The sequence below is a fragment of the Triturus cristatus genome, chromosome 4_1 (genome assembly GCF_964204655.1).
Source record: "Triturus cristatus chromosome 4_1, aTriCri1.1, whole genome shotgun sequence".
In the NCBI taxonomy this organism is placed as follows: domain Eukaryota; kingdom Metazoa; phylum Chordata; class Amphibia; order Caudata; family Salamandridae; genus Triturus; species Triturus cristatus.
In genome coordinates this window covers 129,635,458-129,651,764 of record NC_140585.1, presented here as the reverse complement: position 1 = coordinate 129,651,764, position 16,307 = coordinate 129,635,458, and the positions used below count along the sequence as shown (strand labels likewise).

General features: G+C 42.5%; 1 protein-coding gene across 1 annotated transcript in view; it reads right to left on the bottom strand.

Annotated features, from left to right (window-relative positions):
- Positions 1-423: 423 nt before the first annotated feature.
- LOC146847636 (uncharacterized) overlaps positions 424-16,307 on the bottom strand; it is a 31,930-nt gene continuing 16,046 nt past the window's right edge. Inside the window, exon 2 of the mRNA XM_085651774.1 lies at positions 424-8,251. Within this exon, the coding sequence (XP_085507900.1) occupies positions 6,079-7,146 (1,068 nt within the window). The 5' untranslated portion in view covers positions 7,147-8,251 and the 3' untranslated portion in view covers positions 424-6,078. The remainder of the gene's footprint in view (positions 8,252-16,307) is intronic.

Genomic DNA, 16,307 nt, shown 5'->3' with positions numbered 1-16,307 from the left:
ACTGTTATGACATTTACTCCTATACAGGATGAGGCTCAAACTAGACAAATGATGTGCTGCCCAATACTGGATGGGCTTCACATTGGAACTATCATGCCAGAAGTCACCCTGGCTTACAGTGACAAACAGTTGGAGACAGGATCCAGGAGTGGTTCAGAGAAGAGGCCTTCAGCCTTGCCCTGTTCATACCCGGGCAAAACTGTGATAGAGAATAACTAAACACAGAGAGAGGGTATGTTGTGTGATCCATCTTAAGAAACTCGATATACAGGCGTTCTAGTTACTAGTTCTGCTAAGTTTTAGCACAGAGCTTGGAAATAGATTTAGGGTGGAAGAATTATAGCACTTGCTAACCGTACTCGAAATGTTCATATTGTTTTCCGTGACCATATTGTGCCTTATTACATTTATGTCTGCATTCTGTGTGGTTACCGTTCACCTTTTATGCACTACACTTGGGTTTTAGAAGAAAACATTTTAAAGCACATCCCCTGCTTCTTAGTGCAGTTTTGGGTGTGATATTCAGTTACGAAAGAGGAAGTTTGAAGTTTGCCAGCATCACTCGACTATGCTTTCCCACCCACACTAAAGGGCAATATAAAACCCCCCTCTGCTGTGCACTAAAATGATACTTCAAATCACTTCTGCGTTCCATGACCTTAACAAGGAGCTCGGTCTTCAGCCATGTTTTTCCATTTGGTCACAGAACTCCTTAGTGACTTGCAATATCCATATAATGTATATACGGTTCCTCAGGCACACAAAGATAAAGTTGAGGTTGTGGTTTCAAAAGCTCATTTATTTCCTTTGTAGTTTCAAGCACCCTTTGCCAACATGTTTCGTCTCAGGCTGATCAAGTTTGAGCAGACCTCATCAGGGCTTAACATTTAGTATCCTACGTTTATATCTCTGTGGACTGGGTGGAAAATATTGAACAGCTACAATAGATAATCTTGTGTCGTCCCATTTCCATATACGGGGCTCAGTTATTGGCCAATACACTCTACCCGGCCAGCACACTGGATGGCTGTGGCCATGAAGGAAGACAGCGGTTCTCCGTAACGAGAGACATAATACATCACTCACTGTGTCAATACATGAGCCCTGTATATGGAAGTGGGATGACAAGATTATTTACTGAATCCTGGACCTCTCCTCGAGGAGGATTGGATGGCTCTTCTCTCTTCGGAACACCACATAACACTTGGACACTGTTGAATAAGACTTTGAATTTGATTAGGCTTACATGGTAGAGCGCGCCAATATCCTAGCCATCGCGTCCTTTTTGTTTTATCCTTATAATGTATATGGCAGAGAATACATTATCCTTTAAATGGCATTTATGTAGCACACAATCAGCCCAGGTGATAATAGGGTGATTTACATAACGAGGAGCGATAGGAGCCTGGTTGTTCCTGGTTACAGAGTGCCACGAGAGTTGTTTACAGAGAGAGGAGAAACAAGATTGGCTGTTCTGGTTATAAAGGGCGCCTCACCCCAGCTTGGTTACAAAAATAGGGTTACCATGAGGCTGGTGTTCATTGTTAGAGACAGCATACATGCTTGTTAACCCCAGGAAGGAGTGATAAGAGCCTGGTGCTCTATTACAAGTGTAGGAGATGTGTGCCTAGTGGTGCCCGGTTAAACAGCACACACATTAATTTACAGAGGAAGGGGGCGCATGGGCGTGTTGTTGCTTGGTCACAGATGGCACACAAGTTTACATAGCGAAGAGGGATATGGACCTGGTGCACATTCCATATGTAGGAGATGTGATCCTGGTTGCTGATGGCTCATATTAATGTAGGGAGGAGCCACTTTAGTCTGGTGCTCATTTACATATGTAGATATGAGTCTAGTGGTAGTTGATTACTGATGGCACATATGTGTTTACATTGGCAGAAGTTACATTAGTTTGGTGCTCATTTACTTGTGCAGGATGAATTAGCCTGGTGGTGCCTGGTTACAGATGACACACAAGATTGTTTACATAGACAGGAAACATGAAACTAGTGATGCTCGGTGCAGACGGCACACAAGCTCATTTACATAGCGAGGAGTTACATTAGCCTGGTGGTTGTTTATATATGCACATTAGAGCCAGGTTACAGATGACACACTGGCTGATTTACATGCAAGACTGGTGACTCCTGGCTAGAAATGGCACCCTAACGTGTTTACACAGGGAGGAGGGTAGGAGCGTAGCGCTGCTTTACATATGTGTGAGATGTCACCATGGTGGTACTTAGTTACAGTCAAAAACAAATATATACAGTTTCAGGTGCGTTCAACACATTCACTCTGATTCCATTCAATTTAACATGTGCATCCCCGATAACATTAAGGTATAACACCACACCTGTATTATTGTGTACAAAAGAGAGACTATTCTATTGACCTTTTATTCATATATCAAATCTCATTCTAAAATCCATAAACAAATTGTGTATCGGTACACATTCATAAAATAAGAAAACATATTAAAACTCCATATTTATAAAAACCCTTTCTGCAAGGGAGGTAGGTTATATTTTACAATAAAAGGCAATAAATTACAGATCACAAAGACATAGATTGGGAGAACACAATAAACAACACTATATGTTTTTGCTGTCAACAATCTTCTTGGGTCATTGTTTGCATATCAAAGATTCACCAAATTATTAATGTCTACAATGTTCTTTCAATGCCCTTCAGATTTGCTATCAAAGTCTGCATCAACGAATTTCAGTCGATACCCCAATTTTAGGCCATCTTCTTCAGGATAATTAATTTTTCTCCCACACTTTATGATAAAAACAAATACGCCTAAATAGAGAACATATAAACAATATAAGTCTAATTCACTTATACATGCGAGTTTACATTATTAATTTAAAAAAAAAAAAACACCAATACAAAGGAAGCATACAACATCTCCCATTTATATCACATTTATTCCTATCTAGGAGGGTAGGAGCCTAGCGCTGCTTTACATATGTGTGAGATGTCACCATGGTGGTACCTTGTTACAGACAATGCACAGGCGCTTTTAAACAGGGAGAGGAGCTATGTGACTAAGGAAAGCCAGAGTCCGACAATCTGCAGCATGATGGATATTCAGTCCACCAGCCATTATACATTATGCTTAACAGAATGTTCTCACCCCCGGCATCAACCATAATCCTGCCGACATCCGTACCAGGTCATGTGGAGTCTGGTTTTATATCTGTCCCCTTTCAACACACTATATGTGATCCGTAAATACCACAGGCTCTTCCAGTCACAGCTCCCGTTGGTTTCAAGCTACACACCAAGTAATAGGAAGACCTTTTGAGAGAGTGCTTTTGTGTGTCTGACTTATCTGGTCACAACATTCAATCACAAATTAATAAAAGCAGTATATAGAATGTAGCTCCCCACACCACATTGTAAGAGATGAGTGCTACTCAAGTGTGAATACATTTCATCCTTTTATATATGTCCTATTAGTATACCACGACTATCACTGAAAAGCATCAGAGCTCTGTACGTGGTCCAAGGCAAAGACAGACAACTTGCGACTGGAGAGGGAGCTAGTTTCTAACAGTGAAAGAGGACTTCTAGTGTGTCATGATGTGATATTCTTTAGAGTGGTGCATTTTCAGCTTTTTTCGATCACAATTTGCAGCTCTGACAATTTCATATATGTCTGATTTATTATTCCTATAAAAGCACCCTCTGCCATGAGAAGGCCATGCTAGACCAGCGTATGGACAAAACAAATGCTGGCAAATCGAGAACAAAGGGATTGTGACATGGTCTAGGAACACTATCAACATATCCTGTGTCAAACCTCACATGTTTAACTGATGGAGGGTAAGGAACGATATAAAGGGATAAACTGAGAAAAAAGTAACCTGCAGAATTGCTGCAAAGTAACATAAATTGAAAACGAACAAAAAACGACATAACCTTAGCATTGTGACTTGGAAGCCTATTATTTCTCAAAATAGCCCTTGTTTGTGATTGTGAAACAGTACTCACATCATCATCTGCATTGGAACAGATGGGAGCCAGGGGTGTCTGGTCACAGAAGCTCATTTATATACAAAGGAGGGGGTGACAGCCTGTTGCCAAAGCACAACACAGTTTGTTTAGGCACTGTTAGTTGTTGAGATCTGAATGTCGCATGGTAGCATCTTTAGCTCTTCCAACTGTTCCAACTGTTTGAACAAGATTACTCATACACTTTTGAGTAACTTTGCTACTTTTGGCTATTCACCATTTATGAGTGTAAAGTTATTCAAAAGTGGAGATTTGCATAGCTCCACTCCTTGAAACGAGGTGGAGCCAAATTTACGAACGTAAGTTACAACCACCCAAAAGAAGAAGTAATAAGTGCAGCAACACACACGGCCAACCACTCATACTGCAACATCTTCCTATAGAACATAATGGAGGCATGGGCTTAAAAGGAAATAACCTCCCATGGAATATAATGGAGGTATGGGCTTAAAAGTAAATAATCTTAAATGATAGTAATTTATATCACATTTTTTGAAATACAAACAAATTCAATGAATTATTAAAACAATATATGTGTTTGGAATACTTATTTTATGGTAAACTATGTTAATAACATTTCATTTAAAAAAAGGGACTAATTTGTTCTTAGAGACTTCGGGCCCGATTCACAGAACTAACTTAAGACAAAATCCTTGGTATTCACAGAAGGCACTTACTCATTTTGGTATTCACAGAAGGCACTTACTCATTTCGGTATTCACAGAAGTTAGGAGTCCTAACTTTAGGACTCCTAAACACCTTCTGTGAATACCGAAAGTCTTAAAATTAGGATTTTTCTCATTTTAGTAGTAGTACAGTTAGGACTCCTAAATGCCTTCTGTGAATACCGAAAGTCTTAAAATTAGGATTTTTCTCAATTTAGTAGTAGTAAAGTTAGGACTCCTAACTTTAGGACTCCTAAATGCCTTCTGTGAATACCGAAAGCCTTAAAATTAGGATTTTTATCAGTTTAGTAGTAGTATAGTTAGGACTCCTAACTTTAGGACTCCTAAATGCCTTCTGTGAATACAAAAAGTCTAAAAATTAGAATTTTTCTCAATTTAGTAGTAGTAAAGTTAGGACTCCTAACTTTAGGACTCCTAAGTGCCTTCTGTGAATACCGAAAGCCTTAAAATTAGGATTTTTCTCAGTTTAGTAGTAGTAAAGTTAGGAGTCCCAACTTTAGGACTCCTAAACTGAGAAAAATCCTAATTTTAAGATTTTTGGTATTCACAGAAGGCATTTAGGAGTCCTAAAGTTAGGACTCCTAACTTCTGTGAATACTGAAGTGAGTAAGTGTCTTCTGTGAATACCGAAATGAGTAAGTGCCTTTTGTGAATACGAAAATGGTAGTAAGTTTAGGATTTTGTCTTAAGTTAGTTCTGTGAATCGGGCCCTTGAAATTCATTAATTCTGTACATAACGTTTTGTAAGTTTGAGCACATAAATACAAATATTTCACTTTAGGTGCTTTAAAAAACAAATCTTTAAAAAAGTCATTCTTATTTAATATAGTTAGTTGGGCCTCATGACCACTACTGTTGCCAGCCCAGACCTGGAAAGCAGCAGTTTTTCGCCATTATTGAAATCCTCGTGGAATGTGGAAGGCTTGGCAAGCAAATGACTTCAAATACGCCACAAATAATTACTAAGTAAATAGACTAGTTAAAGCATGTTCATGTCTCGGTGTGTGCTTTTCTCAGTAGACAGTTAGTAAGACCATCAATGGACTGAGGTCTTTGCGGCTGCTTCATGTGAAGGTTTTGCGATGCTGACGCCTCCTCCCCAGGGTTGACTGTGAGCACCTTTAATTCACCCACATGGTCTCTCTCATGTAAAGACGTTACATTTACAACTGAAGTTTTCGTCACATTGAGAACACTGATATATTTTTTTGATGGTTGAGGGTTCCCTCATTTTGAATCAAACTGAATCTCTGACTGACGTTTTTCTGGCATTTAGTACAATGATGAGGTTTTTACCCAGTTTGGATTCTCTCGTGTTGAATGAGGCTGGCATTCAGACTGAAGGGTTCCTAGCTTTCAGAGCACTCTAAAGGTTTTTGCTCAGTATGAATTCCCTAAAGCTTTTCTGAAATTCTGAGCACTGATAGGGTTTGACCCCAGTATGGATTCTCTCATGTTTAATTAAACTGGATCTCTGACGGAATCGTTTTTTGCATTCAGAGCACTGATATGGTTTATATCCAGTATGGATTCTTTCATGCTTAATTAAACAGGATCCGTGACTGAATCTTTTCTGGCATTCATTGCATTGATAAGGTTTTTCCCCCGTGTGAAGTCTCTCATGATAAGTGAGACTTGTTTTCTCACTGAAGCTTTTCTGGCATTCAGAACACCTAAATGGTTTGAGCCCAGTATGGATTTTCTCATGTCGAGTTAAATTGGATTTGGAACAGAAACTTCTTTGGCATTCAGAGCACTGATACGGTTTATGCCCAGTGTGGGTTCTTTCATGCAGTGTAAGGTTGGATTTCTGATTGAAGCGTTTCCAGCATTCAGAGCACTGATAAGGCTTTTGCCCAGTGTGAGTTCTCTCATGTCGAATAAGATGGCCTTTCTGACTAAAGCCTTTCTGGCATTCAGAACACTGATAAGGTTTTTGACAAGTGTGGATTCTCTTGTGTCGAGTGAGACTGTCCCAACACCTGAAGCTTTTTTGGCACTCTGAGCACTGATATGGTTTTTCACCAGTGTGGATTCTCACATGTTGAATGAGAGAGGATTGGTGACTGAAACCTTTCTGGCATTCAGTGCACTGATAAGGGTATTGTCCAGTGTGGATTTTCTTATGTCGATTAAGACTGCCCCAGCGACTGAAGCGTTTTTGGCACTCGGCGCACTGATATGGATTTTCTCCGGTGTGGATTCTCACATGTTGAATGAGTGAGGATTTGTGACTGAAACCTTTCTGGCACTCAGGGCACTGATAAGGTTTTTGTCCAGTGTGAGTTCTCTCGTGTTTAGTGAGGTGGGACTTATAACTAAATCCGTTCTCACATTCATTGCTCTTATTCGAGATGTATGCATCTCCGTGTTGTGTTCGTTCCTGGATATATGCCATCTTAAGACTGAATCTGATTCCAGAGTCTGTACTCATTTATATTACACTAAGATTTAACTTCTAAAATAAATTGAAGATGCTTTTTTTAACATTTGTATTCAACTAGTTATAGCTTTTATCTGGTGATCAATTTCCTGCTTGTAAACGCAGTCTATCTAACTTGTCTTATAAACTGCCTCTCATGGATTTATTTTCTCCAAGTTATGCCTGGGTGATTTTGTGACTCCAGTTTATCACATTTGGTATAGGATTTTCAAAAACACTGATACAGTCTTTGGGGTTTAGTGTTTGCCTGTTAAGTATATTTGTTCATACAAGTAATGACAGGTGCATAGGGCATGCCAGTGTGGTTTATGATTTATCAGTAGCAAAGCACTGGTCCTATTTAAGATTTCTCGCTCAACGGCTAAGACAGGTACATGATCATCTTTGGAGGTCCAGGACACTTTGAAACCACTCGAATCAACCCAACAGACAGAGTTGGTGGGGAAAATCTTTCTATATTGGAAATGATAAGCCAGTGTCTTTGCTGTGATCACATCAGAGAAAGAGCATTTACAGATACTTTCTTTTAAACAAGGTTTTCTTTCCTCTGAATCACAGGAGATGTAGACAAAAGCCAACTCTTTTAAACGGAGGTCATTAGTCTTCCTGATAGTTCTGTCATATCACGTGTACGGATGGATACTGATCTGTTGGGGTGCGGTTTGGGTCTCGAAGGCATTTCTCATGAACCACCAGACAGAATTTACAACAGTGATTATTCTCACGTGCCCTGCGTGGGCATCAACTGTTGCCAATGTTTTTGTTCTACCAATCTTGAAATGTTTCCATTAAGTGAAAATATTCTGACATTAGTAGATGCAGACTTTCAATTTGCACTTGAGTTTCATTTATATTTCAGAGGCTACTCAATCTCAGTCACTGACTCTTGGTAAACATGTATGGTCATTTTACTTTAGAGATTTCACAACTTTCACATTCAGCAGTTTCTTCCACTCCAGGTTCCTCACCATTCCTGGCACACACAATGTGTTTCTCCCCTAGAGCTCAAGAATGTTTAAAACTTCCCTTGAAATAATCCTTTTTGTTGTGTTTCACTAAAGTAAAACCTTCTTTTTTCTGTTCATGTTTCAGTGACCTGTAGAAATAGAGTTAGAGAAGAAATGTCTGAGTTAACATACAGCACATCTACAGGCTCAGATAGCAGACCCTAACAGCGCAGCCACTACTTCATTGCCCCATCTTTCCATTTAAAAGCCCATGAAACATTCAAATTAAAATAATCTGGTTGACAAACAGCATGTTAAAGCCCTTGTACAGAATTTAGTCCAACCTCAACCACTCTGAGAGTTACCAAACCATGCTCTCTGAGTAACAGCAATTCAAGCGTAAGCTGATGCAGCTTCCGATCGAAGGCTGAGAAAGAGCAGCAACAAGGAATCAATGGAAATTCAATCTCAGTTCTTAAGGTGAATCAGGAGTGGAAGGAAGCCAACCACCCCAAAGGACACTGAAGACAGGTTGAGGCAGCAGGGGACACGTCATCAATAACATGTCAGTCAATGGCTGATTGGTGATGTTGGAGTCAGGAAGTCAGATGAAGGACATTCAAGATGGCAGGACCCGTAGGCCCTCCACTGTGATGGGAACTAGGCGGCCTGTGAGCAAGTGAAAAGGACGCAGATTAGATGATGATGTGCAGTTAGTGAACACTGCCCCAGAAGGACAAGGAGTGAAGCAATGCCTTGTACGATGGGGTCAACCATCACATGGCCGGCAACAGTTAATGGAGGGCAGCATGGCTTCCCAGCACAGGGCCAGGCAGGTATATGAGCGGACACGGAAGCTGAACAAGGGCACACCAGTCATGCCAATGTGGATGAATGTATGTATGTTTATGCTTATATTACAGCACAAACCCAGCCAGAAGGCAACAGAGCACTGTACATGGTCAGAGACAAGCATAAAGTGAATGAGTGATAAGAGCGGTAACTGGTTTCGTGGACGATTAATGCATTTGTTATATAGGGTTCTTTAAAGAGGTGCATCTTGACCTCTTTCACAAATTGGAGCAGTTTTGGGGTGGCGGTCCTGATGGAAACAAGGATGTTGTTCAAATGTGGATTGCTCACCTCTCATCCTTTTGAGCCCCTGATGAGGGGGCAGAGATGAAAGTGTTGAAACCAATGGAGATTATTTTTTTTTTTGAGTGAGAGAAGTATGTTTGGAGGGTGATGTCATTGATGTGGGAGCTGAGTGTTGGGGTTCCCCTCAGAAAACGGGCAACGGATGAGACCCTGATGGGGTAGATAAGAGCACTCTGGGGCAGTTATGCGAGATTGGAGATCAGAGGGCTCCTGGGTTCCGACAGGTGAAGTCAGTTAATGTACTTGAGTGCATTGCTTCTGTGCAGATGCAGCACTGATGGGATTGCACCCCATTGAGTGACTAACAGAAAGTGTTCAGTGATCCACCAGTAGGAAAGGTCCTTTTCTGTCTGTAAGTTCTCTTGACAGGTGAGTATGTAATAGCTGGCAGGATCTGGGGAACTGTGTGGAAAGGTGGGTGGGGGGGTCAACACTGATTTCATATGGACTGAAGAATGGGCAAAATGAGCAACATTATTACAATACAGTAAATCATGCAGTCAGTTTGGTTATTTGGGGCCAGGTATGAGATATTGCGTACCAAGTAAAGAGAAGAGATTATAATTTTTCCTACAAGGGTCATGTACTTTACGAAGAATCTCAATGCGAGGAGTGACTTTTAAAAGCAGCTTGGGGCGCAGTCAGAGGAGAAAACGCACAGTATCACTAACATTAAGAAGAACCACACAACTTTAGTGCCTACATACACGCAAAGAAGACACCTGAAATGGGTCCTACACCCCACATGAACCCGTACATGAAACCATCCTTCACAAACAGACCAAACATCCTGGGGGGATGAGGTGAGGAGGAGGAGGGGCTCCAGCCATAAAACACACCACAAATATACAAGGAAGAGCTGGTAGGTATTCTAGCCACTGGCGTTCAGTGTCCAGTAATGTGTACTTGACTACTCTAGTTAGTAGTGTCATAGACTGGTCCTGGGGACTGTAGTCCCCAACAATAAGCACCTATCGCTCCATGGCTAAAAGAAAAGGTCTCAATCTGCTTCCGACTTTTCCCATTAGACATAAATATTGGTGGGGAGGAGCTTAGAAATAGCCTGAATACAGCTACCAAATGCTGTAAAAAAAAAAACCTTGACATAATCCCTTACAAGGTGGGCAATTCACTGGTGTGTGCAGACACCACTACGAGGCATTACATCTAATCCTGGCTTTACCACTTTACCTAAATTGATGGATATAAACACCAAATGTTAAGTCTCTGCAGGGCCACTATACAGGTAATTATCATGGGATTATGGTCCCACAACCTCTCCATCACATTCTCTGCCACCCCGCGTGCAACCAGGAGACTGTGTTTCACCCTTACCTACCAATTTGTCTAATAGGGCGCTACGGGAATCGCTGATTACATTTGTGCCTCTCCTCCTATTTAAGTCCAAGATCGGGGGTATTTACAATCATCCATGGGTTGCAAGCAAAACTGGGCTTCTAAAAATGGAGACTGTGGTGACCTAGCTTTTAATAAAGATTTTTTTCCGTAGTTCCTGGAGTGTTGATGATGGATCGCCAGGAGTGTTCAGGGCAGCTGTGTTCCAGATGCAGTTGGGTGAGTGGTGAATAAATCTTACTCTTAACCTACTGATGAGTGGTGACACAAGTGTTTGATTACCACAGAGACATTGCCTCTGGGGAGGGTGGCTACACAGTGTCCACTCTCATGGACTATTCCCTAGAATGTATCATGGTCAAGTAATAGCTTTCTGAACAAGCAGTTCTGCGTTTATCGGATTGGTAACTTTCAAACTGTTTAGTACTAGGCGAATCATACTCTTTCTGTGCCTCTGTCCCCTGATTGGACAATGTGTGCACCTCGATGGAGGCTGAATGGAAGAAATAAACAGCAAAGGCACATTGCCATCATATGCCCCCAGCATGGATTCAATTCACTCGTTCAGAGCTGCTTCACTGCGGGTCTCCGCACTCCATTTCAGCATCTCTAAAGGCAATGGTGTCCCTGAGGCTGCACTGTGTGGGATCCCTCCTGGTCCGCAGCTCCTGCATCCCATCGCCAAACAAGCAGGACCTTTATAGCTGAGATATGTGCTCCCTGCCAGGCTGTTCCAGTCGTACTGGCTTCGGTGAGCTGCACTAGAAGAGCACAGGCAATGGGGGACCACCCAAAGGCAGGGTAAACCTGCAGGCTCACAGTGACAGAGTAATTTTTTTTTTAGAATACTGTAAGGGTAATACCAGTATTTCTAGAATGAATTATTTTAATGTAGATCTATAAAACAGGTTTACCCTAGGTACAGTATGATTGCTATTAGTAAAAATGTTACGTCTGATAGCACAGTGAACATTTACACGCTCAATTATTTTGCAAATTTTCCCAACACCTGATTTTATACTCTGTACACCCCATCCTATGTAATTTTATTCTATGTTAATGAGTTGTTAAATGATTTTAAGATGTTTTACCCTAATCTAAATTATGGCTGAATTCATTTTTGTATCGAAATGTTTTAATTTTATGGCTACATTTTAGATGAAAAAGGTTTCTTGTTCCTGGGTTCTTAATCAACCGCAGTGACTTCGCCTTAAATGGACATCTCGGCCTGTGACCGGAAAATAGGTGAAAAGGCAGTGGATCAAAAAGCCATAGGTAAGGGCCAAGACAGGAGAAAGCCCGGCCACCAAATTATGATGTTGGAATACACGGAGGAAATAAAAGAAGTTGATTTATAGATCTTAGATTTCTGTCAGGGTGGTGGAGAAGGACTCGGTCCTGTAGGTATTTTGGGCCCATGCCTGACAAAGATTTGTAGGTCAAGCAGAGCAACTGTCGGTGTCCATGGAGGTCATCTGGTCTTTCATAGATAGCTTATCATCTAAGAGTATACCTAGGTTCCTAGCTGTTCCGCTGGGCGATGGGACAGAACCAAGCTCAGCAAGCCACAAGTTTTCCATTCAGTGAAGCTGAGCTTTGCCAAACGGGTGAATTTCTGATTTGTCCCCATTTAACTGGAGACAGTAGCGGGACATCCAGGTGATGATTATCCTCATGCAGGCGATGAAAAGATGTTTGACGTTCTCAATGTCCTGCCCAAACGAAATGACCAGCTGAGTGTCGTATGCATAAGAAAGTATTTCAAACCTGCATGACTTCACTAACAGGGCATGGAGGGTTACATAAATATGAAAAAGCGCAGGGTTTAAGGAGGATCCCTCGGGACCCCCTTGTCCAGGAGATTGGTTTTGGAATGGTAAGTGCCCATGGAAACTGTTTAGACCCTATCTTTGAGGAAATCTTTGAACAATTTGAGGGCAGTGCCCTAGATACATATCTGGTAGATACGTTGAATGAAGATGGAGTGTGAGATGGTATCAAACGCCACCGACATGTCAAGCAGGACCAGCATGGTGGGATTTCCTGCACCCAACGATAACCTGATTGTATCTACTACTGCTAGCAGGGCAGTTGTGGTGCTGTGGGAAGGTCCGAAGCCCGACTGGGAGGCATCCAGCAAACAAAGATTCTCCATGTAGGTGGAGAGCTGTTTGTTGACGTAGGACTTCAGAACTTTGCCCAACACAGGGGTGAGAGATATGGGGTGATAGCTTGCTGGTTCCTTGGAATCTGCATTGGATGTTTTAGAATAGGTGTGACATGTGCTGCTTTCTATAACCGTGGAATGGTGGCCAGGGTCAGAGACTGGTTACACAGTGATGGAATAGCAGGCGCAAGATGAGTATATAAGGTGGCAATAAAATGAGGACAGAGATCGGAGAAGGAGCCGGATTTGACTTTAGCTATCAAGTCGAGCATCTGAGATTGGGTGCTAGGCTTGAACCTTATAAATACCACTAAAGTAATATTTAGTATGGCATATTTTATACTTTTTGTAATATTTGGATTAAACTATTGGCTTACTTATTCAAAGTGCTGTCTCGCACAGGTAGGGACTTCATAGCACTGTAAATATACAAGTCACTAATCCCTAGTGCACCAACCAGGATTCAAATTAGCGACCCTCCAGTTTAGCACAAATACAAGAGAAATTATAACATTAACCAACTGACCATTTCATACAGAATAGTTGAACTTGCATTTACTCTTCATTTCAGGTGTTTACATTATATTAACATCCCTCACACTCGGACCTCATTGACACGACCCTCATCCAGCAGTATATAATGAATTTACAGATGAAGGCTAAAATAAATAAATGTAAATATCAGAGATGAATTATTTTAGCGGACAGAAAGATATAGACCGGTGGGGCCCTGTTTGCTCGCCCTATCCCCCACCTTGGCTAAGGCCTATGTACCCTTGCACTGAGAGGCGGAGCTGTAAGTGCTTATGGTATCCTGATCTTGTGTGCACACTGCATGTGTAGGCCCAAAATTGACACGGATGCCCAGAGCCTGGCTCTGGACACAGAAGAGTGGCGGGATGGAGTCATGACTACCTTTCAGACAGTCTATGTGACCTTTTCAGCAGAAGATTGCTGAGTGGTCTTTATTGAGCTCTCCAGTATGGTTAATGGTGGGGAATCCGGAGAGTCTGCAGAGACAAACGCTAGTGAAAGAGAGGTTTCTGGGAAGAGCTGGGTTCTTTGTTTTCCTTTGGGTGGCCAGTCTAGGATTGTTGTTTATTTCCTGCAGTTATTCATATACGCCCAACCACCATGAGGTTCTGACTTCATAACATCAGACACATTCAGCCTCACCTCTGGCGATGAACACATTGTATTATTGTAAGAGGCTTCTAATCAGCTTCCTAAAGGTGTCTTTTCTTTTTAGGAAAAAGCATCAATTCTGCCTCTAGAATCCTATGAATCTTGCCTTCAGCCCATCACTCATGCATCACATCTCACAGACATCAAGAAAGCAGTCTCTACCCAGACTCCAGGTCTATTACACATTACTCATCCTTACACGGTTCAAAGCTGCTCGCGACATGAACCCATGTTGTGTACCTGGCCTGATGGAACCACACGCTCCTCTCCGAGAAGATAATCTCCACTCGTTGCACTGTGTTTTTTCAGATGCTTAGATCTCTAGTTTGGAACAATCTCCCCACTCAGATAAGAGCGATCCAGTGATATCCAGTGATATGCCAAATTAAAGTTAGCACTGAAAGGTCTCTTGACTGAACTCTGAAATTCTGTCACATGGCCATCCCAACTCTCTAGCCCCCACCAGGCGGGTCCACAGTGACTATAAACAGTAAACCCGTCCATTTATAAAGATGTGTTTTCTTCTTAGTTTTAGTGTTTAAAAGGTGTCAGCCCAGTACTAAACGCCTCTCCTGGAGTTGCCGGGCCTAAGGGTCTGTTCCTAGTATAAAGAAAGGGCAACAGATGGCATTCCAGCCCAGTGTCTCTGGTGATCTAAATAGTGTCTGAGTTGAGCCAATAGGCTGGGTATGCAGCAGCTTTGTAAATGATCTCAAACTCCCTGACATACCATGGTCACCAAAGTCTCTCGACCAAGAAAGGCTATTCCAGGGAGTCATCAGCCACCTTCATGTCTGGGTTTAGCTGATCCAGCACTGCAAATAATGTCTGTAGATTAATAGCTGTGAATCTATGCGGGATCAATCCTGACTGTATTGGGGGGACTATTATCTCCAGTGGGAGAGATAGCCGAGTCGCATCACCTCAGGCAGGAATTTATTATCACAGTTAAGCAGTGACAGAGGGCTATAAGAGGTACACTTAGGCGAGTCTTTCCGAGGCTTGGGGAGCACTGATCTGATTGATTCACATATAGACGGTAACAACACACCGCCATTCAATGCCCTGGCATACACCTCCAGCAGATATGGGGTTGGTATATGTTTGAAAGCTTTGTAAAACTGTACATCAGACATTCAGATCCCGGTGCCTTTCCTCCTGCGAGGGCGTCTATAGCTGCAAAGATCTGCTCCCCAAAGATCGATGGCTTATAGTGTGATATGATGTGAGAGCCAATTTAAGTAGCGCTGCACAGCTTCTCCAGGAAAGAAGTGTCCTGGCGCTAGTATGACAACATAAGTAGCAAAATCACACCCCCTGGACACAAATGCGGGGACCTAGATGTTATTCTTGGGCACACAAGTCAGGTGGGAGGGCATTCCAGGTATCTGCCATCACTACAGACAGAGAACAGCCACCAACTCTGGTTTTCCTGAACTTAGGGAATGCATGGCGGGATCTCCCAACTCGGGCCGGCTAATACCATGCAAAAAGCATATAAGGATACTAGCCCCGATTGTAGAGTGTCTATGACATAAAGTGCTTTAAATTGACATTATTTCAGGACAGAAAGCCAGTCCAATTTGACCAGTTTGTTGGAGATTGATGTCGATTTCTTTAAGCCCAGAATCAGCCCAGCTGCCGTGTTTTGTAGCATCTTGTCAAGAATTCCTGTCTTTCGAGGGGAAGAAAACGGTAACCAGCGAAAACGGACTACATCCCCCAGGATGCTTAGCGGTTGAGAGGTTATGTAAACAGGAGAGCTGTTACATAACTCAAGGAAAACACGCCCTTATGTAAACAGGAGAGCTGTTACATAACTCAAGGAAAACACGCCCTTATGTAAACAGGAGAGCTGTTACATAACTCAAGGAAAACACGCCCTATAAAGGGAGGAACCGGGAGGTACAACGCTGTCGGATATTGTGTTTACACCGACGTACCTGCTTCGTGAAGAGCAGTGTTCCGGAGTGGTGCTCCAGTAAGGCAAGAACGGAGGTAGGTCGAGTCGTTACTCCCTGGGCCGTGTCTTGCCCCATCGTCACCTGTGAAGGACCCGGAAGCTCAACCATTGAGCTTCGCTTTTTGACTCGGCTGAGTCAAAGCGCAGTGGCGCTTTTGCTGGTTGGAGTCGTAACTCCCAGCCCGACCAGAGATACAGGGACTGCCAGCTGTAACACACACCAGGAGGTGTTTGCCGCGTTACAGACTCGGAAGTCCACAGGATCGATCGAGCGGCTGCTCTCGGTTCAAGCTTCTTGCTTTTGATTGGGGTATCGGTGACGCATCACCAGGAGGTGACTCCGCGTCCCGGTGCAGTCTGAGGAAGAGGTTGAGCG